Below are 22,327 nucleotides of genomic sequence, written 5' to 3'. Positions count from 1 at the left end.
TCCTTAGAGGGAACCTGGGCTCCAGACCCACCCTGCCCGAGTCAGAAGAGACAGACAGACAGACAGACATACACTGCTTCCCCTTCCCTGAACAGAGAACAGAGAGATAAAGAAACTCAATAAATTAAAACAGCAAATAAATAATACTGGTCTCGGCCCAGCCCTCACAGCCTGGCAGCTCTGGGGCACCCGGGGTCTCTGTTTCCACTTCGGCCCGAGAGAACCAACAGCCTAGCGAGGTGGAGCAGTAGACACAGGTGAGAGGAGGCCCTGGCGAGGCCAAGGTCGGAGGAGGCGAGGTGGGTGACCCAGGAGGCCTCCAGGTATGACATGGAGGCCGGTGGACAGTCCATCCTCACTGCTTCACCCATCACCATCCCCCGCCCTGGACGATGGTGGGCAGGACTGGTCACTGGGAGTCCAGGGCAACTGGGCTGGTGGAGGCATCCCCTGGGAGCCGGGCCCTCCTCCTGTGGGCCATGCGGAGCTGCCTGGGGCAGGTGGAGCGGTGGGCGGCGGGCTGGCCTCTCCGCCTGGCAGCAGTGGCAGCAGCAGGAGAGAGGGTAGTCCACAGCAGCTGCCTTCGGTCAGCCAGTGTCCACACGCAGCACAGAGGGTGGCCTCGTGGAGGTGACATGTTAACTTTTCGGGATAATTCCTGGTATCAGAGCGGAAACAAGCGATGCCGTCAGAGACAGGCAGAGACAGAGACCACGAGAGAAGAGAGAGCAAGCCCAGAGGCTAAGCCTGCGGCCGGGCCTGGCCACTCTCCTTTCCTCCCAGGCTCGAGACAAGGTCTGGGCAGGCAGGTGGGGCCTGGTCCACACGGGGTGGCGGCAGATGGCCGCGGTCAGTGCTGTGCTGTGCTGGGGAGGGACCAGTGTCTAAGGCTGCTCACGGCGGGCGGCGGGCGGCCCCGTCTTGGCCATGTCCTTGCCCATCGGGTACTCGGTGTCCCCTCCAGGGCCAGCGGCCGCGGAGTCACCCGGGGGACTGTGGGCACTCCGCTTGGCGGGTGTGCTGGGGGCCTGGGCCGCCTGCCCGTTCTTCTCGTCTGAAAAAAGTTGTTTAATTACGTCAAAGAAGTTACTCAATGGGGTGCCTGGGTACACAGAAGACAGAGAGAGAGAGAAGAAAAAAAGGGGAGGGAAGGAGAGAAAGAACAAACAAATGAACGAAAGGGCCTCGACGAGAGAAAGAAAAATCCAGCGAGAGGAAGTCTGAGATGGACTAGCAGGGACAGAGGGCAGCAGGCAGGGCGGGCAGGCGGCCAGTGGGGGGCCTAGTGCCAGCGGTGGTGCGGGGGTGGGTGGGGAGGTGGCTGGTGCTGCAGAGCAGACACTTGGACCCTCCACACCTCCAAGATGACATGGGCACCTAGGACTGCTTCTGAAAACTGAGGCCCAGGGCAGGCAGTGTGACTCCTCCCCCTCACCGGGTGTGACCCCGAAGGGCCTGGGCCTTCCCAGGTCTCGGCCACGTGAGCTAACCCCAATTGTAGAAATACCAGGGTAAAGACTGGGGCTAAGTCAGACCCTGGGGTTGGTTGCTGCTCAGTGGGGGGATGCTTGCTCTGGGATGAGCAAGCTGGAGCCAGTACCCAGCATACAAGGAGAGCCTGGCCCTGGCCAGCATAGTTCAGCAGCAGACAGACAGATGGATGGCAGGTGGACAGGCATGGAAGGCACAGGCGGGCAGGCAGGGGCTTGGGGACAGGCAGCTAGGGCTGGGCCTCTGGTCCCAGAAGGCAGGACAAACAGGGCAGACAGATGACCCCCCCGCCCCCGCCAACCTCCTGGGCCTGTGCTCACTGCTTGGCTGTGCCAGCCAGGTACTTAAATTCCACTCCCTCATCTGACTTCCATCTAAGCCCAGTGCTATAGACTCCTCCTCTCCTGCCAAGCACTTTCTGTAGACAAGCATTCCCTCTGCCCCCAAGCCAGTGCTATCTGTGGGACTCTAGGTGGCCTTGGGCCATGAGGACCCTTTTCTGCTCTGAGCCTTGGGGTCCTTCCTCAGCTTGACCTGAGTGTAGGGATGAGGAGTAGGGAGTGAGTGGTCAAGACCATTCTTGGCAAAAGATGGAGCCGGAGGTGGCAGGTGGTTCGATGCCTGTGTATGCACAGGGGAACCCGGACAGCCCAGGGGCAGTGGGGCAGGCTGCGGGGCACACAGTGGCGGTGGCAGGCTAGGGGCCAGGTGAGCGTGAGGGTTCTTACCACATTTGGAAAGCCGCCCCGTCATCACTTCCATACAGTTAGTGGTGTCTGGAGCACAGAATGGAGAGAGGGAGGGAGAGAGTGAACAGGCTGCACAGCGTGCCACCTAGGGCTGGCTGGCCATCTGTCCCCAGCCAAGCTGAGAGAGGGCAGGGCCCTGAGAGGGCAGAAGAGGCCAAAGGGGATGGGGCCACAGAGAGGGGGTGACTACAGGTGGACCAGCTGCCAAGAGCCGAGAAGCTGAACCTGGGAGGCTGAGTGACAGGACAAGCAGGCCCAGGAGGGGCAGAGCTGGGAGCAGTGAGGATCAGTCTAAGCAGTCCCTGCACCCCACACTACACCTGGGTGGGAACCAGACAGACAGTGGAGGGTCATCTTCCAACAGCCAAAACCGTTAGACGGTACACGGCCTTTCCCTGGTCTGGCCCTGTCTCCCGTGAGCTAGACATAGCTCCTGCTCTGGCATGATCTATACAGGCTGCCTGTACACTGCCTACACCTCACTGACCACTGGCTCCGATTCACCTCCTGCTTCTTCTTGGCTCTGTCACTGGCCCTCTCCTGCCAGGCTGGGCCTGCTGGCAGTGGCAGCAGACCCAAGACTATCCCTCAGCACCCTCACAGGTTGGGGCATGTCCGCTTGGCCTCCTCGCACTGTGGAGTCCCTGTCTGGGTGACAACCAGGTCTCCCGGAGGGTTACACTCTGGCTCAGCACCAGCAGGGACTCTGGAGCTAAGCTCACTGGACAGGTATCCAGTGTGGAAGCATGGTGAGACAGGCCAGGCCACCAGGAGACAGTGAGGGGCCATGGGGGGACAGGCTGAGGTCCCAGAGTGAGGGCTCAGAAGTCTCAACGGTCTCAAGGGTAGGCTCTGCCTAGGTCACGTCTGGCAGGACAGCACTGGTGGGTGAGCCCTGTGCAGGCCATGGCCATCATACTCCCTGTGAAGCCTGGGACGTGGGAGGGGGATGTGACAGAATATCTCACAAGACAGCTTGGGGAGCTGTCCAAGACCCGGGAGTGGAGGAAGTCTGCGTCAGCTAAGCAGGCAGAACCCTGGCAACAGGCCAGACCCTGAACTGACTTGCCCTGGACACCTCCAGCCCGCCTCCACCTCAGCCACCTGCCATTCCTGGCCTTTGGTTTCCCACTAGCACTGGGTTGTTCCCAAGTCTTAGTTTTCCTCTAAGATGGAGGCCTGAAGCCTCAAAAATCAGAGGTTGAGCTGACTGGAGGATGGTGCCCGTGGAGCACCTAGCCCTGCCTGCTCCCTGCCCACCACACCAGCCTTTCTCCTGTGCAGCTGAGTGAGACCAGGGCTGTTGGGGGCTCCAGCCCCACCCACCAGAGGGTGATGAGGCCCATGTTGGGGGCACATCCACAGGCAATGGAATGAGAATGGAATGAAATGGGGAACAGGTGGAGAGGCTGGACCCCACAAGCACGAAATAAGGCCCTGCTGGCTGTGGGGTTCAGAGAAGCTGGCCTTGGGCCACACCCCATCTCCCCCAGGTCCCTTACATGCCACACACCATCAGCCCATCCCTTCATTAAGATATCCCAGATCCTGTACCACCAACCCGTCACTGATACATGGGTCCCATATGTGTGCTAGTACACAGGCTGGGCACACAGGTTTTGCCTCCTCCCAGAGACACCCAGCAGCTTGGGCACCCTCCTGAGCGCCTGCTGGGGCCAAGGCCTCAGATCCCATCCTGCTTAATGCAGAGTTCTGGGGGACAGCAGCATGGAGATGGGGAGTCCCGGCCCTCATGGAGTGCTATAGGGGGAGCCCTGATGGTCAGGCGGTCAGGGTCTTGGTCCCTATTCCCAGAGCCTGCTCAGGCTACCATGTCCAGCTACCTGGGTGCTGAACCTGCAGGCCTGTCCAGGGCCAGGCCTGGTGGGTGGGCACAGGGTGTCACTCTTGGGACAAGCCTGGCTCTTGCAGGAGGCCCTGCCCACAGCCCCTCCCCTCCCCGGCAGTAGGCCGGACACCTTACCTGCCAGCGTCAGAGGCTACTCTCGTAGCTGGTGGCCACCTTCTGGCCCTTAAGCCCAGCACCCCAGCTTAGTCGCTTAGTCCTGGCGCTGGCAGCGGGGGGGAGTTCTACGGTGGACAAGAGGTGCCTTTCAGTGTGGATGCCCAGGGAGGGGCCCTGCTCCCTGAGGGGTGCAGCATGGCTCGGGGCAGGGAGGTGGGCATCCATCAGAGTAGGAGGCCATGTCCGGTCCTCGAACCTCCCATCCAAATGGCACTAGCCACAGGTACTGGGCTGAGCTCCCGCCTCACCTGACAGGTGCTGGGCTGATGGTTGGTCATGGGTGCTCAGCAGCTGGGCCTGGATGGTCTCTACCACCCTCTTGAAACGGCGGCTAGGGCCTAGGGGAAAGATAGGTGGTCAGGTCTCTGGCAGGGCCAGTGACTGTGGGCCTGGAGCCCCCAGATGTGCGGCCCACCTGACAGCAGGGTGAACGTGACTGAGTAGATGCCATTCTCCTTGTGGGCCTCGCCACCCTCTGTGTAGGTGATGTCCACCTGGAACTTGACGGGCTTCTGGAACACAGCTGGGCCCCCCGTTGCCTTATATTCAGCCCGGAAGCTTGTCTGGGAGATGACGCTGTGGCTGAGGCTGGGGATCTGCGGTATGCACAGGGCCAGCATGAGCACAGCCTCCCGGCAGTCCCCACTAACCCACCCCTGGCTCTCTGGGGAGATGGCCCCAGAGCCAGCACTACATGGACACCAGGCCATATATCCAACCCTCCAAGCCGTCTCCAGCTCTGAGAACCGAGTGTGGTACAGGAGACGAACAAAGTCAGAGAGAAACTCACATCAGAGCCCCCATGGCCCCAGCCAGTCCAGGGTCCATGCAAACCCTAGGTTGGAAGGGGGTAGGGGACCCTACAACCCAGAGTCGGGCAGGAATGGAGGGGGCATCACGGGAGGGACCAGGAAGGCTATTGCTTGATGTGGGAGACTGTCCCCTATGCCGCGTTTTTCCAAGCTGTGTTATGTTGCCCTCTATGTGAGTCCACAGGGCTGGCCAAATGAGCTTCACAGCAGCAAGAGCAAAACTGGAAGGCAGACAGGGTCACCCCAGCATACTGGTCAGTTATGAGGGCGGGTGACCCAGGAGCCTTGCGAAGGATGCAGTAAACAGGTGTGAGGAGGACACAGGCTAAGACCCAAAAGGTAGGGCTATTAGCGGGATGCCACAGCCCAGGAGTCTGTGGCTAATCTTGTGTGTCTACTTGGTCTGGTCTGGACTGTCCTTAGGCCTCTGGAAGCTGTCCCCAGGGCATTACAGGACATAGTAGCCTGAAGGACCCAAGGGCAGAGTGTCCAGTGGGGCAAGAGTTCCCTGGAGTGGGGTCCATTCTGGGGCAAGAAGGGCACCCTCTGATGGGGTGACTATGGGCAGGATGACTCCCCTAGGCCAAAGGCCAGCATGTTGTGGTACTGGGGTGGGAGGCAGATGCTAAGGAAAACCCCAGAGAAGCCTGGCCTAGCACAAGGCAGGTTCCACAGGAGTCAGGAGGGAGAAGGCCTTCTGAGGAGACTCTGGAAGCTCACATCCTGGGCTTTAGTGGCCTTTCTGCTCCTCAGGACCAAGAGAGCCCATGCCCTGAGACCACAAGCCTTTGCAAGCAGGCTAGGGGCCACAGGACCTCAAACAAAGAAGTGACAGGGAAACAGGCTCTGGGCCTCAGGCTGTCCTGAGGGTCATCAGACCCCACACGGGTCCCTCAGGGTTACCGCCTCTCTGAATTGTGTGGCCACCTGTGCTTGACCCTCCCTCTGGGAGGTTTTGCCCGAAGCCCAGCCCAGCCACAGGCGGCTCCCCACTTCCAGAGCTGCGCAGCTCCCACAGGGCAAGGGCCTGGGTGGACAGTGGTGGTTCAGGCAGAAGAGTACTAGGGCAGGTGGGTGTCCTGGGTTGACATGAATAGGAAGCCCTGTGATCTGCCTGAAGGGCTGAGTCCATAGGTGTCTACCTAGCTCTACCGTGGCCTCACCGACAGGAAGGCGTGAACGATGTCAGCCTTGATGGAGCTCAGGGGCTTGTCCTTGATCACCACAAAGATCTGCTCCTCCTTCTCCAGGTTGATGAAGTTTCCAAACCAGGATTTCTTGGCCAGCCTGGGCAGAGCAGAGGCTGTGATTATGGGGTGTGTTGTCCTGTCCACTCCTAAGACCTCCCCACGTCCCAAACCTGCCACAATGCCCTAATTTAGGCTGGCCACAGCCACTCTCCTAGTAGTCTAACCAACACTAAGGCCAATCACCAACTCTATACTCGCAAGGACCAAACATAACCCAAAATCAAAATCCTTAACCCCAACCGAACCCTAACCCTAACCTCCATAACCATAACCCTGAACATTAATAAACATCTCTAATTCTTTTTTTTTTTTTTTTTGGAGACAGGGTCTCCCTATAGCCCCAGCTAGCCTGGATTAGCTATGGAGACCAGGAGACCAGGCTGGCCTCGAACTCACAGAGATCTGCCTGCCTCTGCCTCCCAAGTGCTGGGATTAAAGACATGCGCCACCACACCCGGCTTATGTCTCTAATTCTAACCCTACCCCAACATCCCTAACCCTAGATCCCCATTGCACATCACTAACCCAGACCCACATCCCATTTCCTTAATCCAGACCCCATGTCCCAACACACAAATTTCACCCCAACACACACCCAACCACAAACCCTTGATTCCCACAGCGCTGTCTGAGTGGCACCTGCTGGAAACCACTGACCTAGGCAGGAGAGGACAACTGAAATGTGGGTCCTGCCCTTCATTTGGGTTCTGGTGGAGCAGCCTGCTCTGCCCCGTCCTGGCAGAAATGTTCCCGGCCTGATGCGTGCTTAGTGCAGCTACTCAGAGAACAAGGCCAGGTGGTACCTTCCGTCTGGCAGGCTTCTCAGGTCAGGTGGTGGTGTGGCTCCTCACCTCAGCTTGTGGCACAGGGGCCCCTGGCAGACCCTCAGGATCGGTTGGGGAAGGGCCTCCCCAGAGCTCCTCACAGCCACACAGCCCCCAGCCAGGGCTGGCACACATTTCCCGACTGCAAGAGTAGGTCTCCTTTCCATGACAGCTTGACAGAGCTCGGCCGCCACCCCACTGCTGCCCGGCTGGTCTCGGCTGTCTGGCTGGGCTACCCCTCCACCACCCCAGCTCTACTACAGTACTGCTCACTGTGCACCACCTGCTTGCCACACCGTCTCTAAAACGGAATACCACAGCTCCAGGGGCTGGAAATGCAAGCCCACGGGGGCGGACACCACAGAGTCACTTGTGGGCCTACCCAGAACATCAGGAAAGGTAAGCACAGCACCTCTGAGGACGCTGTGCACGAACACAGCCTCTTGCTGTCTTGTTGACGGGCTCCCCAGTGCAAGGACCCCAAAACAGCCCGCCACCATGGATGCTCGGAAGGGATTCTTCTCCAGCCCTGGAGACCACCATGGCACACCAACACTGGGCTTGCAGCCCTGAGACCAGAGCTGGTTGCAGCCAGTGATGCACAGAGGCTACAGGCTGGAGGGAAGTGGCCACAGCAGCGTCCAGGACCAGAACCAGGGCTGGCATGTGGTCAGCATGGTCTGGAACAGAGCTGGGCAGCAGCACCTGCCCTTTGCTAACCTGTGTTGAGTGTGGGGTTTCCTGGCTGTGTTACATCCCCTTTCTTGATCATTTGCAGTGCTACTCTTCAACCGTGGCAGACCTGGCCCCCAGCCCCTCTGTGCTAGCCACAGTCAGTCTGTCCGTGTCTCGGACTCTGGTGCAGGCTCCTGCCCACTTGCACCAGGGTGATGCCAGGACCTGGAGCCCAGCAGTACTTAGAGTATCTTGGAGTAGCCAGGTAGTTCTGGAAAGCACAGGTAGTGCTAAGAAAATCACAGAAGGAAGGAGCCATCCCGGCTTCCTGTACTTGGACCCATTGGCATGGCTGTTGGTACAGCCATCATCCCCCAAAGAAGCTGGAAGATCAGAGGAGACTGTGTGGCACAGGGTGACACAGCCCATGGTGGAGCTTTAGTGACCATGTGGCCAGGCTCTGGCACTAGCCTGGACACAGCATTCTGGATGTAGCCATGGTATATTAGACAGAACCTAGGTCAGTAGACTCAGCGCAGGGAAAACGTCCAACCAAGGGGGCCCCATCTAGTGGGGTGAAGGCTTCAGAGAGAACGGCTTTGCAAGGGTGAAGGCTCTAGCCGTGTGGGAGCCTGTCTGAGTGTCCAGCCCTGGACTGAAGTCACAGTTCCTGAAGCACCGTTGCCTCCACCCTGCCTGTTTCTGAGGAAGCTACAGTGAACACAGGGCTGGTGGCAGCCGGCAGGCCTAGGTCCTCCATCACATGAGACTGAAGGTGGATGGTGCCAAGCCTTCCAGGACCACTGTACAGGTCTGGGGGAGGGGAGCAGAGCCTCCAAGGGGCCTTGATCAAGGAGGAGGTGGCAGGAGGCTGTGGCCTCCTCACTGGCCTCTAGCTTCTCTCACAGTCACTCTGCTTTCTCAAGGGAGTATTTGCAGGCATTTTTCTAAAACCTTTGATAAGAGCAACATAATGACCTGACCTAGGCAAGAAATGCTCCTGTTCCCAGAGCCTCAGGGCAGCTGTGGTGAACCCAGGCCTCTGACCTCCACCTGGACAAAAGGCCCACACAGCAAGGGAACTCCTCTGCAGACACTGCTCCCAGTGGGTTGAGCAGGGAGCAAGTGGTCTCCCATAGGTCCTTACTGGACATGGGCAACGCACTGAGAAATGGCCCTGTGTAGAGGTCACTGTGTAAGGCCACATGGCCACAACACTGCAGTGCTCTCCTTTGCAGAGGGCTACACCCAGGTCACATGACATTTCCCCGCGTGCACGCGCACACACACCAGTAGCTACTGAGGAAGTGACCGAGAGGCAGCTGTGAGGGCACAGAGAGGGCCTCGGCTGGGAAATCACTCCCAGATGCCATGCTGTGCAGCCCTCCGGTGTCTGCAGGGCAGATGCACTCGGCCCACCTACATTTCCTTCCATCTAGCTGAGAGCTAGGAAGGCACGTACCTGTCCCCAGCCTCTGCCAGGACCTCCCAAGCAACATAGGTGCCTCCACCAGGCCCCCAGTGCTTTCCCTGGGCCCTCCATCCTATGGTTGTCTCTCTTCTTCAGCACAGGCCCATTTCTCCCTGAGACCTACCATCCCTGGGAAGCCCTGTTCACCCTCACTTGCCCATAGCTCAGACTCCTCTGTGACTTCTGAGCAGTTAGGGCAATTCCCCCAATTGGCCTCCCCACGTGGACAGGACAAAAGCTCACAGAGACATGACAAGCTGAATCGGGCCCAAGGGGGCCAGGCCAGGGGCCAGAAGGAAGTCCTCAGGCAGTTACCCCTGCCCTGTGGAAGGATCCTAGACCCCACCCCTGCCATACCAGCCTCCAGCAAAGCCACTTACTCTGGAGAGGACTCTGGCGTCAGGTTGGACATCTCCTCTGGTGTGGGAACTGCACAGGGAAGGGCAGGGAAAAGGTAGGTGAGTGCTCCTGGTCCCACAGGTGTCCCCTTGGGAGGCCAATCCCAGTCCAGCCCCTGGCTCAGGGTGCCATCCATGCTGAAGCCCCACTCCAGGCCTCCAGCCAGCCCTGGCTCCAGCTGGGCAGAAAAACTGGCCCCAGAACAGTCAGTCCAGGACCTGCAGAATCCCTGACCTTTCGGCAGGCCTTCTGGACAGAGCTACTGCCCAGATGATGGGACGGATGGGGTCTGGGAGGAATGGGGTGCAGGGTGGATTCAGAGGCTGGCACCAACCTTGCAGTTTCCGGCGGTGGAAGCGGGGTGAGCCCAGGAAGCTGTTCTTGATGGAGTTGAGTCGTGTCCGCCAGGGCACCCCTCCAACGCTGGGGCTGGATGGCGGTGTGGGGTTAGGTGTGCCGGCCGGGCTCTCCTTTGGTGTGTGGACAGGCGTCCCTTTGGGGGTAGGAAGGGGGCTACCCCTCGGTGAGGGGTGAGGGGTCACCTGTATGGTGGGGACAGATTTGGTGTTTGGTTCAGTCCTGATGGATGGGAGCCAGGCAGGGGCCAGCAGGGTGGGGGGCCCAGGGGCCAGGGCCAGCAGAGGGCCACCGCTGGCTCCAGGAGGCCAGGCCTGGGTGCAGGCTGGGAGCGGGTTGGACTTGGTGCCCTGCAGCCGCTTGTCAGTCAGCTTGGCCTTGCACGGCAAGGTCTGTGTCTTGGGGTTGGGCCGCAGGGCGGCCTGTGGAGGGAGGACGTATCCGGGCCGTGAGGTGCTCCGACAAGCTTCGGGCTCCACGGAGGTGGCCAAGGGGTGGGCCACAAAGGGGGGTTCAGGGGACAGAGGGGGCAGGACAAACTTTCTAACAGGCTACAAGGGCACAGAGTGGGAACAGGTGGGATGACGGTGAAACGCCGCCCGTGCCGCCCCACCCACATGCACACACAGCAGCCAGGATCAGAAAAGCGTTCAGGCAGGACCCCAAGCAGTAGTACCAGGGGGAGAGGGCAGCCGAGGGGAGGGTTTGCACAAAAGAAAACGTGACACACAAGAAAACAACACAAAACAAAAGAACATGCAGTTAGCAAGAGCCCAGAGGCAGCGCAGCAGCCAGGAGGGCACCCACGGAGGAGGCCTGCGTGCACGCGGTGGGCGTCTGCTTTCCAGTCCGAGGAGGCCCCGCCCTTCCCCTGGGGGCACACTAGTTGGGGTCCCTTTCTGTTCGCTGAGGCTAGCCCTGTCATGTGAGGCTGGGGTGGGGCATTCACTCACCCGGGGACTGCTGAGTGGACTCGTTGAAAGGCCTGAGGAGGCACCGCTGATAGACCGAGACCTGGGGATACAAAGCAGAGTGCTGAGTCAGCAGGAGGGGGCCTCACAGCTCCTGCCCCCCTGGTGGCTTTTCCAGGAGCCCTGAGGCTCTTGCCATGCTCAGGAAGGTCTCTGGAGACACGGCTGTGCCGGGGGTCATCCTGCTGACTTCACTGGTCAGTGTCCAATATGCATCCAGGGTCCCTGGGGCTCCTGCCCACACAGAGGAGCCACCCACCAGTGGCCCCAGACCTGGCACGAGAGGTACCAAGGTCTGGGCAAGGGTCCACAAGCACTGTGTGGACAGAGGAGCAAGGGCACAAGACGTGGGCTTCCTGTGAACTGGATCCAGCCCTGTGCAGTCTTGACCCCTGGCGCCCAAGCCCAGCCTCTCTAAGGCTTAACTGTTACAGCATCTAGCATGTGGCTTATACACTGGACACTTGCCCAGCCCCTTCACATCCATAGCTACCCACAAGAGATGCCCAGGGCCAGCCTACAGCCCTCATCCTGACCCACCACTGCCCCACTGGGCTGAAGACCTAGCTCGGGCACGGCTCGAGACAGGCGCTGGTCCTGTGTGTCCATTGCAACACAGGAGAACAGCTGCCCTGCAGGGCAGTGACCAGGCCTTTACTCTGCCACACCACGAGAAGGGACACTAAAACACAGGTTCACCCCCTGCAGTGGGACCTACCATCCCTGGAGGGGTAGCTAAGGGTAGGGCACAGCCACAGGAGAGGAGAAAATACTAGACCAGCCTGCACTGCCCCAGCCTGCCTGCCACCAGCCAGACTGGCTACAACAGGTCTCTGGCCCCACCTGGTCCGGCTCTTGGGCTGCAGAACATCTGATGGGCCAAGTCCCTGGCCTCTGTTGGCCCTTTGCCAGATCTTGGAGCACCTGTAGCCAGGGCCCTATGGCCAGGACCTCCAAGCCTCCCCCACCTAGTACTGAGAGAAGCCCAAGGGGCAGTGGAGACCCGTGGTTGGCAAGCATGCCTGGGCCAGAGCAGCACCAGGGACCTAACTGGGACCCAGGTGTGCAGCTGGGAGCAGGGTCCCGAAAAGGGGTGAAGAAGATGGAGATGGCCACACCAAGGGGTGGGGGGTAGGGGTGCAGCCACAAGCAGCAAGGCCTGGAGCCCAGATACCAGCACACCAGCCAGGAGCACATTGCTGGGCACAAGGGCAGAAGAAGGGAAGCTGGAAATGGTGGGGGCCGCAGCGATCTCATCTCTGGCCAGCAGTGCTGGAGCTGAGCTGCAGCCCGAGGCAAGAAAGATGGTACCGGCCCTGAGGGCAGCCAGGGTAGGTAAAGGCAAGCAGGAAGGGGGCACAGGCAGGTGCAGGGGTGGTATGGCACCCAACAGGATGTGGCCATCTAAGCAGGCAGCATGCGTTGACAGCAGCTGTCAGGGGCCTGCTGCCACCTGCCAAGGGCCTGGGACACTCAGCCACTTCAGCTAGACTGGCCGGCCCATGTGGTTAGCAGGGCTGCTCCCACACCTGAGGCCAGCAGGGCCACCTAGACAGAGGACAAGGGCCGGCAGGGGATGGCAGGCCTGCAACCATGAGGCAGGTCTGTAGGGAGAGTAGGGTGGTGCCTCGGGCCCTAGCCTGTGCAAGCCTTAAGTGCATGGGTCTCTGCCTTGGGCTGGCCATGGGCCTTGCCCCAGCAACCCCACCCCTCCTTGCCTCCTCACAGCTGGCCAGGTCCTTCCCTTGGCCTGCTGGATGGTTTCTTTCCCAGAAAGGAGAGGCAGAGGTATCTGACAGCAAGTCCTGTCTCCGGGCCCGCCTCTGCCCGGCTCAGGCAGTTGCCCTGCATCTGGGGCTGGGAGGTCGGGGCGTATGGGCAGGGTGTATACCTGTCTTCTTTGCTGAATTGGGGATGGGCTTCAGCGATATCCAGGCTTTTACTGAACACTGCCTTACTACAGCAGGAACAAAGCGAGAAAACAGAGTTACTGCCGCGGCCACACGCACGCAGGTCAGCCGCTGGGCCATCTGCTGCCCAGCCACACTGGGGAAGCCCTCCATGCTGCCCCAAGGCAGGGCATGGCCTGTCGACCTCAGGCACAGAGATGAAGAGAGAGATGGGGCAGGAGCGTGACCTGCTGGGCAGGAAGTTAGCCAGGACTTGGAGGATGTCTAGACTCCCACCAGCCATAGAACCTCTTCTGTCCCAGCCAGCGGCATCACCTTAGCCCAGTGCCAAGTGGTCAAGCCAGAACAGAAGTCGGCTGGATGTATCAGGACAAAGGACCTTCCAGAGTCCCTTGGGGACAGCTGCCACCCCACAGATGGGCCCATCCTTCACAGCCTGGCCTCGAAGCTCACTCAGGCTTTCGGTGTGGAAAGGCAGAGTATCCACCCTCGGCCATCTGTGGGGTTCAGGCCAGGGAGCGGCAACCACCACTTGAGCAGATGGGGTGCACAAGAGCTGCTGGGAGAGTCCTGCTTAGGTGAGGCACATCCACATGAAGCGGGGTCCCAGAGAAGGGTTAGGTACAAGCATGGCCAGGAGGGACCCAGCCATCACTGGCTGGAGAGTTGGAAGGAACCCCTCAAGGGGTGGATCCATGCGGTCAGAGCCTGAGCTAGACCTGATCTGCAGGGAGGACCTCAGAACTAGTGGGTCGGGGGAGCTGGGGAAGCCCTACCCTACGACCACTTCACCATCTCCTGGTTCCCAGTCCTGGAAAAACTCAAGGGCAGACCTGGCCTGCTTCAGCACCCAAGCTCCCAGCAGTGGGAAAGAGCGATGGGTGCTAGGTGCAGAGTGCAGTGCTGACCTCTGCTGGCTGGGGCTGTGGGATGTCCCAGGCTCCAGGCCTGCTCCCAGCTGACCAATACCCCTAGCTGGAGGGGAGCCCTCTTCCCATGGCAGGACAGGTTTTGCAGGCTCTGGGTGCCCTTCCTCTGCAGGCATCTAGTTGGGACAATTGAGACTTGCTCATGACTCCCCTGAACTGCAAATCCTGCCCACAGCGCTGCTGCTGGCAGCCACCTGCAGATGGCTGAGCACCAGGGAGGGACTAGGTAGGGGCCTCCAAACATAGTTACACCATATTATAGCCCAGCCCCAGTCCAGTTCAGTCTAGAACAGACCACCTAGGTCCAGCTCAGTCCAACTCAGCCCAGCCCAATCCAGTCCAGTCTAGTCGCTCAGTTCAGCCCAGCTCAACCCAGGCCAATACAGCCCGGTCTAGTGCAAGCCAGCTCAGTTCAGTCCAGTCCAGCCCAACCCAGTCCAATCCAGCTCAGTCCAGTTTAGAACAGCTCAGTTTAGTCCAGGCCAGACTACCTCAGTCCAAACCAGCCCAGGTCAGCCCAGTTCAAGCCAGTCTACTTTGGTCCAGCTCAGTCTATGTCAGTTCAGCCCAGCTCAGTCCAGTCCAGTCTAGTCTAGTCCAGCCCAGTCTAGCTCAACTCCGTCTAGCTCAGTGCAGCAAAGTCCAACCCAGCCCAGTCCAGTCCAGCTTAGTCCAGTGCAGCCCAACTCAGCCAGTGCAGCCCAGCTCAGTCCATGCAGCCAGCCAGCATGCCTATCACAGCGCACTCCAGCTTAGCCAGCAGCCTCAGTCCATAGCCCAAGGTCAGTGGGCAGAGACCAACAGGACCAGACCAAGTGTAGTCTAGTAGGGGGCTGATGTTGCCTGGCCATGAAAGCAGGAGGCTTGGGCCCCTGGGGCAGGCACGTACCTCTGGCCATGCTGGGCCATCTCAATGGCTCTCCGTGCGGGCACTGGGGAACCGCCATCCGTTACACTGAGCACTTCCATGGATTTGCGCTCGGGTCTCCGCTTGCCGTGTCGGTTCAGCATTGGAGAGTCCACACGCTTCCGGGGAGGATCTGTGTGTATACAGGGGTCAGGCTGGGTAGCCACCTAGGCCCAGGGGACGCAGGGTGGGCTGAAGGCCTCATACCTATCTCATTCCTGGGGGGCAGGTCCTCGTCCTCGTGGCTGGGATACCTTTCTTTCCGGTCCAGGAGGAGGAAATAAATCATCTTTTCCTGGTTTTCCCTGCAGGGGGTCAGCACATGGAGAGTACTCCTGATGTGTTGTACCCATCAGAAGCTATTCAGGGACTCTGGCTGTGGCCACCCACCTGGGAGGGTGCATGCGGGAACCACAAGGGCACCTCCTAGAGTAGCTAGAGCCTGGGGCAACCAGTGGGCAAGCCAGCCATCCCTGCCCCAACCTACTCCTCAGACAGCAGGTCCTGTAGCAGCTTGTTTCGGTCTCGGAAGCAGCCCAGTGAGTGCATGCTGTCCAGCACATCAGGGTCGATGTCCTCCAGACTGGGCAGAGAGCGGATCTGCACTTTACGTGGGATGGGCTGCTCTGGCTCTGGCTCGTTCTTGCCTCCTCTGTGGGCGACAGGGTATCCAGAAGTGGTCACTCACTTCCAGCTTATCCCAAAGCAATTCTACCCACCCTGAGGTGGCCAGGAAGGTGGGAGGCCCACCCTCACCAGAGCCCAAGTCCTGCTGCTGTCCCTGCACCCAGCCCTGCAGACCTTCTGTGTCCTGCCACAGCCACTCAGTGAGGTAGAGAGTGAGGCTGGGGCAGCCCCGAGCTGGCCGGCACCCTCCCCCGTTCCTAACAGGCCCTATAGGCCACAGCAACAGGCAAAGCAGGCGTTAGTGGGCAGAGAAGCTACTTACATATACCATATGTGTTTCTGAATGTGCTCTAGCTACAAGGAAAGAGAAACAGGGGGTTAGTACCAGGGGGAGCCCATGTTAGGAGGTGGGGGTCCAGAGCAGGAGAAGGAGAGGGCAGGGGAGAGGCTGCATTCCCAGAGGCCCAGGCCAGCATCCCTGTCCCCGCCACTCCCAGATGTAGAGATGCAGCCAGGGAAAGAGGCTGGAGGTGGGGAGCAGGGCTCCAGACAAGGCCAGGGATCCAGGGAGGGAGAAGAGACAGGGAAGCGAGCAGAGCCCTGGGGTGCCTGTGCTGCCTGGCTGGACCCTCTTGGATCAAAGGGCAGGAACTGGAAACCAGCCCAGGAGGAAGTCAGGGGGCTGAGATGGGCTGGGTACACTATGAGCAAGAGGCCGGGGTGGCCAGCTACAGCCTTCTCTCCATCCTGACTCAAGAGATAGGAACAGTTTGCTTTGGGGCAGAGGGCAGATGGTCCTCTTCCAGGAAATGTCAGCCCACAGGGCATCTTGCCTCCCTCACACAGGCAGATGCTATGTGGCACAATCACGTTGCTGGGGCTTCCCTCAGGCCTTTCCCCCAAGTAGCTGACAGAGTTGAGTTCATACTGTCAGGAGGCATGCCAGAAGGGTGTCACAGGGACAGGACGATAGTAGAGGGGATGCCTCCAGACCCCTGACCCACCCGCTCACAGGCACAGGCCTACCACTCACTATGCCCACGTTTCTCAGATCTGGGCACCAGCCCCTCACAACTGAGCACACATGCCCCACACAGGTGAGCACAGGTCCCTCACACCCGGGCACACATTCCCCACACAGCTGGGCACAGGCCTCACACACCTGGGCACACACTCCCCACACAGCTGTGCACAGGCCCTACACACAACTGGCAACCTCCCCCCATGTAGTTAGGCACAGGTCCCACACACACCTGGGCACGCATGCATAGCTGTGCACAGGTGACACACACGGGCATTCACCCTACACACACCTGGGCACAGGCCCTCTACACCTACACACACATGCTGGAAAACAGACCCATACCTCCACCTTCACACTTTTGTGCATGCAATGCCCCCTGCAGCACACACATGGGCATGGATGGGCTCACCCATCCACACTGAGAAGCCTCTTCCTAAAGTGCCAGGGAGCGGGTGCTAGAGATGGAAGCTCGGCCCCATGGGTGCAGGGCTATATGAGGACGGGACAGGTCCAGGAAACGTGTGGAGAAGGGAAGACGGGAGTGCACAGGGCCAGGCTCCCTGCACTCGAGCCCCGGCCAGGGCCGACAGAAAGGCAGGACGTACCGTGAAGTGCCGTGCCGCATCCACCTCAATCATGCCACGAAGTAGGCTCTGGCAGTCGGGAGGGATGAAGTGCGGCATGTGGAACACGCCCCTCTTGACCTTTTCGAGCAGCTGCCGCAAGTTGTCATCATCAAAGGGCAGTGCCCCCTGTGACAGGCAGGACATCAGTCACCAAGGGCAGGTGGCATAGGGGAAGGGCTGGCAAGAGGGCACATGTGGCTGGAAAGGGACAGGGAAGGGGCAGGAGCATGGGCCAGAGGGGCTCACCACCAGCAAGGCGAACAGGATCACACCACAGCTCCACACGTCTGCCTTGCGACCGTCATACTTCTCCCCCTGTGGGAGGAGGGCAGTGCCAGGCATCGGCAAGGTGCAGGACAGAGGTATAGGGGTGGGTGTGAGGTGGTGGGTGTGAGGTGGTGGGTCTGAGGGTGGGTGTAAGGTGGTGGGTGTGAGGTGGTGGGTGTGAGGTGGTGGGTCTGAGGGTGGGTGTAAGGTGGTGGGTGTGAGGTGGTGGGTGTGAGGTGGTGGGTCTGAGGGTGGGTGTAAGGTGGTGGGTGTGAGGTGGTGGGTGTGAGGTGGTGGGTCTGAGGGTGGGTGTAAGGTGGTGGGTGTGAGGTGGTGGGTGTGAGGTGGTGGGTCTGAGGGTGGGTGTAAGGTGGTGGGTGTGAGGTGGTGGGTGTGAGGTGGTGGGTCTGAGGGTGGGTGTAAGGTGGTGGGTGTGAGGTGGTGGGTGTGAGGTGGTGGGTCTGAGGGTGGGTGTAAGGTGGTGGGTGTGAGGTGGTGGGTGTGAGGTGGTGGGTCTGAGGGTGGAGGTATAGGGGTGGGTGTGAGGTGGTGGGTGTGAGGAGGTGGGTGTGAGGGTGGGTGTGAGGAGGTGGGTGTGAGGTGGGTGTGAGGTGGTGGGTGGGAGGAGGTGGGTGTGATGTAGTGGGTGTGAGGAGGTGGGTGTGAGGGTGGTGGGTGTGAGGAGGTGGGTGTGAGGGTGGTGGGTGTGAGGAGGTGGGTGTGAGGGTGGTGGGTGTGAGGAGGTGGGTGTGAGGGTGGTGGGTGTGAGGAGGTGGGTGTGAGGGTGGTGGGTGTGAGGAGGTGGGTGTGAGGGTGGTGGGTGTGAGGAGGTGGGTGTGAGGGTGGTGGGTGTGAGGAGGTGGGTGTGAGGGTGGTGGGTGTGAGGGGGAGGGTGTGAGTCTGAGGGTGGGTGTGAGGAGGTGGGTGTGAGGGTGGTGGGTGTGAGGGGGAGGGTGTGAGTCTGAGGGTGGGTGTGAGGAGGTGGGTGTGAGGGTGGTGGGTGTGAGGGGGAGGGTGTGAGTCTGAGGGTGGGTGTGAGGAGGTGGGTGTGAGGGTGGTGGGTGACCTGGGCACAGGCCCTCTACACCTACACACACATGCTGGAAAACAGACCCATACCTCCACCTTCACACTTTTGTGCATGCAATGCCCCCTGCAGCACACACATGGGCATGGATGGGCTCACCCATCCACACTGAGAAGCCTCTTCCTAAAGTGCCAGGGAGCGGGTGCTAGAGATGGAAGCTCGGCCCCATGGGTGCAGGGCTATATGAGGACGGGACAGGTCCAGGAAACGTGTGGAGAAGGGAAGACGGGAGTGCACAGGGCCAGGCTCCCTGCACTCGAGCCCCGGCCAGGGCCGACAGAAAGGCAGGACGTACCGTGAAGTGCCGTGCCGCATCCACCTCAATCATGCCACGAAGTAGGCTCTGGCAGTCGGGAGGGATGAAGTGCGGCATGTGGAACACGCCCCTCTTGACCTTTTCGAGCAGCTGCCGCAAGTTGTCATCATCAAAGGGCAGTGCCCCCTGTGACAGGCAGGACATCAGTCACCAAGGGCAGGTGGCATAGGGGAAGGGCTGGCAAGAGGGCACATGTGGCTGGAAAGGGACAGGGAAGGGGCAGGAGCATGGGCCAGAGGGGCTCACCACCAGCAAGGCGAACAGGATCACACCACAGCTCCACACGTCTGCCTTGCGACCGTCATACTTCTCCCCCTGTGGGAGGAGGGCAGTGCCAGGCATCGGCAAGGTGCAGGACAGAGGTATAGGGGTGGGTGTGAGGTGGTGGGTGTGAGGTGGTGGGTCTGAGGGTGGGTGTAAGGTGGTGGGTGTGAGGTGGTGGGTGTGAGGTGGTGGGTCTGAGGGTGGGTGTAAGGTGGTGGGTGTGAGGTGGTGGGTGTGAGGTGGTGGGTCTGAGGGTGGGTGTAAGGTGGTGGGTGTGAGGTGGTGGGTGTGAGGTGGTGGGTCTGAGGGTGGGTGTAAGGTGGTGGGTGTGAGGTGGTGGGTGTGAGGTGGTGGGTCTGAGGGTGGGTGTAAGGTGGTGGGTGTGAGGTGGTGGGTGTGAGGTGGTGGGTCTGAGGGTGGGTGTAAGGTGGTGGGTGTGAGGTGGTGGGTGTGAGGTGGTGGGTCTGAGGGTGGGTGTAAGGTGGTGGGTGTGAGGTGGTGGGTGTGAGGTGGTGGGTGTGAGTCTGAGGATGGGTGTGAGGGGGTGGGTGTGAGGGGGTGGGTGTGAGGTGGTGGGTGTGAGGTGGTGGGTCTGAGGGTGGGTGTAAGGTGGTGGGTGTGAGGTGGTGGGTGTGAGGTGGTGGGTCTGAGGGTGGGTGTAAGGTGGTGGGTGTGAGGTGGTGGGTGTGGGTGTGAGGTGGTGGGTCTGAGGATGGGTGTGAGGTGGTGGGTGTGAGGTGGTGGGTCCGAGGGTGGGTGTGAGGTGGTGGGTGTGAGGAAGTGGGTGTGAGGGTGGTGGGTGTGAGGGGGTGGGTGTGAGTCTGAGGGTGGGTGTGAGGAGGTGGGTGTGAGGTGGTGGGTGTGAGGGTGGTGGGTGTGAGGGTGGTGGGTGTGAGGGGAGGCAGCTGAGCTGAGTCTTGCCCAGCAGCAGCAGCACAAGGAGGCCCTTCTACCACAGGGAACCCCATGGCCACTTACCCGAATCACCTCTGGACAGGCATAGTGTGGGGATCTGAGGGCAAAGACAGCAGGTCAGAGACCAGGAGGTCAGGATGCACAGTCTAGACCTGTGACCCTGGACCCTCTGAGGCTCTCCCTATAGAAGTCCTGCTCTGTCGGGTCCCACGGCTGGGCTGGCCCCAACAGACCGGCAGGCTTTGAAACCAAGTTGCCCCCAACCTAAACACCCTATACGCTCCGCTGGGGACAGAGGTCTGGAGCCTGGGCACTGCTGTGCTTGGACCTGGCTGCCCATTCATCCAGAGCCAGGGAGACCAGGGCCATGAACTCTCCCTGCTATTACTGAGGGCAAATACTGGTGCCAGGCGGAGGGTCTCATCACATCCCCACTATAGGGCAGAGTCCTGCCTCCTGACCTCAGCCAGGCTCTGGGGCTGGGAGTGGGGTCAGAAGCTCTGAGAGCAAGTCCTCAGGTTTCCCAGAATGTCCAGCAGCTCCACAGCCACAGGCTTGTCCAGTCTGGTCAGCCATGACCAAGCTGTCTGCCCCTGGGGCCATGTCCTGGGCCTGTGGGGGTGCCACTCACCCGCAGCTTGTCTCGAGCAGGCTGTCGCCCACCTGCAGGGATGCCATGCCGAAGTCCGCAATGCGGATGTTGTTCTTCTCGTCCAGAAGCAGGTTTTCTGGTTTCAGGTCTCTGTGACTGGGGAGGAAGGCCCGGGTGAGCCTGACTGGGGCCCTGCCCCTCTTTGGCCCCTCATGGAGGCTGTTCCTCTCTCCAGATTCCTGTCTGTGAGCAGGGCAGTGGCAGCGAACACTAAGTAGTCTGCCTGGCCTGGGTGACAGGGGTGAGGTGTCCTCCTGCCCTCCACAGGGCACACACACAGGGATGGAGCCTGGGTGGGCTCCTAGAGGGAGCCAGTGGGGACCCTGCTGCACACTTGGGACAAAGGCCCAACCCGGCCTGGCCTGGCTCGCACCATATGGAGTGGCTGTGGCAGAAGTCCAGCGCAGAGATGATCTGTCGGAAGAACTTGCGGGCCTCCTTGGGGGTCAGCCGCCCCTTCTTCACCAGGTAGTCAAACAGCTCCCCCCCAGACACATGTTCTAGCACCAGGTATCTGTGGGGCAGGTGGGGGCATGAGTGCAGGCACCGTGGTCCGGTGGCACAGCCCCTGCCCACCCTCCTGCTGCCTAGTCAGAGAGACAGGTATGAGGCCCAGAGCAAGGCCAGGAGGAGGGCCCCGCCACGGCTCCTGGAAGCTCTCACTAGGGCAGACAGCACAGCCGCTCAGCCCTGCCCCGAGGGACCCATGGACCCTCTGTGGCCTGGGCGGAGGGCCGGGTATGAAAGTGATGGTCAGCCGACCTGGGGTTCCAAGCCCTGTGAGCAAGCCTCAGGGGACCCAGTAGGAATTGGGGTAGGGGACATGGGCAGAGGCTCAACACTGCCTCAGCAGAGCACCTCCTCAGACTCTCCCTACCAGCACAGAGGTCCAGGAGCATCACCCGCCCAGCCATCAGGCCTGTGGTAGCTGGTGCTCTGTCTACTGCTCCCCACCCTGCTCCCCACCCTCAGCTCTGAGGAGCCCTCAGTCTCTCCAGGTAAACAACGAGAGTCAGCCACTTGTTCAGGCTAACCCCCAGGGACAGGCGGCCTGCGGCCTCTGGTCCCCTTGCCCACTACCCATGGTGGCAGGGTCATTGGTGAGGCACACCTATGGGTATGTCTGTGAGGGCATTCCCAGAGATTTCTGGGTGGGAGGGGGACTTGTTCTGAATATGAGTGGCACCTCCCCATAGGCTGGGGCCTAGGACTGAAGGGGGAGGGAGCCAGCTGAACACCAGTGATCATTCTGTGGCTCATCTGCCCAGATATGAGAAAGCTGGTTCCATCGCCACCCCCCCACAACCATTATGGACCGCACCCTCAAACTATGAGCATGACACAAAATAACCCCTTCTCTTGTCGGGTATTTGGTCACAATAACACACGGCAGCCAGGCTCACCCCCCATGCAAGCCTCACCTCTGAGGCACTCAGGCCCTGCTCCCTGGCCTCCCAGCCACCCCTCCACTCCATGCCCAGGCAATCTCATTGAGACTGGGTCTTGGGAGACAGTGGGAGTTGTGAGGGTCAAGGTAGCCCCAAAGAAGCCACACAGGAGGGAGCAGTGTTAGGAGGCCCCTGGATGCTCCCAACCTTCCTCCCACGAAGCCCTCCCCATCACAGGCCTCAAGGCGACAGCCTAGTGCTCCTCAGGTCTAGTCAGGAAGCAGTGGATGCCGTGGCCAGGGCTGAGCCCCACCCACCTCTGCCAGTTGCCAGCACCACAACAGCCAGCTCTCTACCGGTGAGGGCAGCCTGCACCTCTATAAGCCCACC

At 60.4% G+C, this 22,327-nt stretch overlaps 1 protein-coding gene across 1 annotated transcript in view; it reads right to left on the bottom strand.

Annotated features, from left to right (window-relative positions):
- Nucleotides 1-167: 167 nt before the first annotated feature.
- Nucleotides 168-22,327, bottom strand: part of Brsk2 (BR serine/threonine kinase 2) — a 55,508-nt gene continuing 33,348 nt past the window's right edge. Inside the window, exons 7-23 of the mRNA XM_008854457.1 lie at nucleotides 20,923-21,063; nucleotides 20,529-20,645; nucleotides 19,961-19,994; nucleotides 18,965-19,033; nucleotides 18,698-18,844; nucleotides 15,721-15,752; nucleotides 15,259-15,423; nucleotides 14,979-15,076; nucleotides 14,754-14,904; nucleotides 11,008-11,068; nucleotides 10,032-10,239; nucleotides 9,679-9,727; nucleotides 6,242-6,365; nucleotides 4,682-4,862; nucleotides 4,515-4,604; nucleotides 2,220-2,267; nucleotides 168-1,054 (exon numbers count right to left, since the gene is read on the bottom strand). Coding sequence (XP_008852679.1) covers nucleotides 885-1,054; nucleotides 2,220-2,267; nucleotides 4,515-4,604; nucleotides 4,682-4,862; nucleotides 6,242-6,365; nucleotides 9,679-9,727; nucleotides 10,032-10,239; nucleotides 11,008-11,068; nucleotides 14,754-14,904; nucleotides 14,979-15,076; nucleotides 15,259-15,423; nucleotides 15,721-15,752; nucleotides 18,698-18,844; nucleotides 18,965-19,033; nucleotides 19,961-19,994; nucleotides 20,529-20,645; nucleotides 20,923-21,063 — 1,885 coding nt within the window. The 3' untranslated portion in view covers nucleotides 168-884. The remainder of the gene's footprint in view (nucleotides 1,055-2,219; nucleotides 2,268-4,514; nucleotides 4,605-4,681; nucleotides 4,863-6,241; nucleotides 6,366-9,678; nucleotides 9,728-10,031; nucleotides 10,240-11,007; nucleotides 11,069-14,753; nucleotides 14,905-14,978; nucleotides 15,077-15,258; nucleotides 15,424-15,720; nucleotides 15,753-18,697; nucleotides 18,845-18,964; nucleotides 19,034-19,960; nucleotides 19,995-20,528; nucleotides 20,646-20,922; nucleotides 21,064-22,327) is intronic.

The sequence above is a fragment of the Nannospalax galili genome, unplaced genomic scaffold (genome assembly GCF_000622305.1).
Source record: "Nannospalax galili isolate Female #2095 unplaced genomic scaffold, S.galili_v1.0 scaffold507, whole genome shotgun sequence".
NCBI classification, from domain to species: domain Eukaryota; kingdom Metazoa; phylum Chordata; class Mammalia; order Rodentia; family Spalacidae; genus Nannospalax; species Nannospalax galili.
This window is presented reverse-complemented; position numbering and strand designations above follow the sequence as displayed.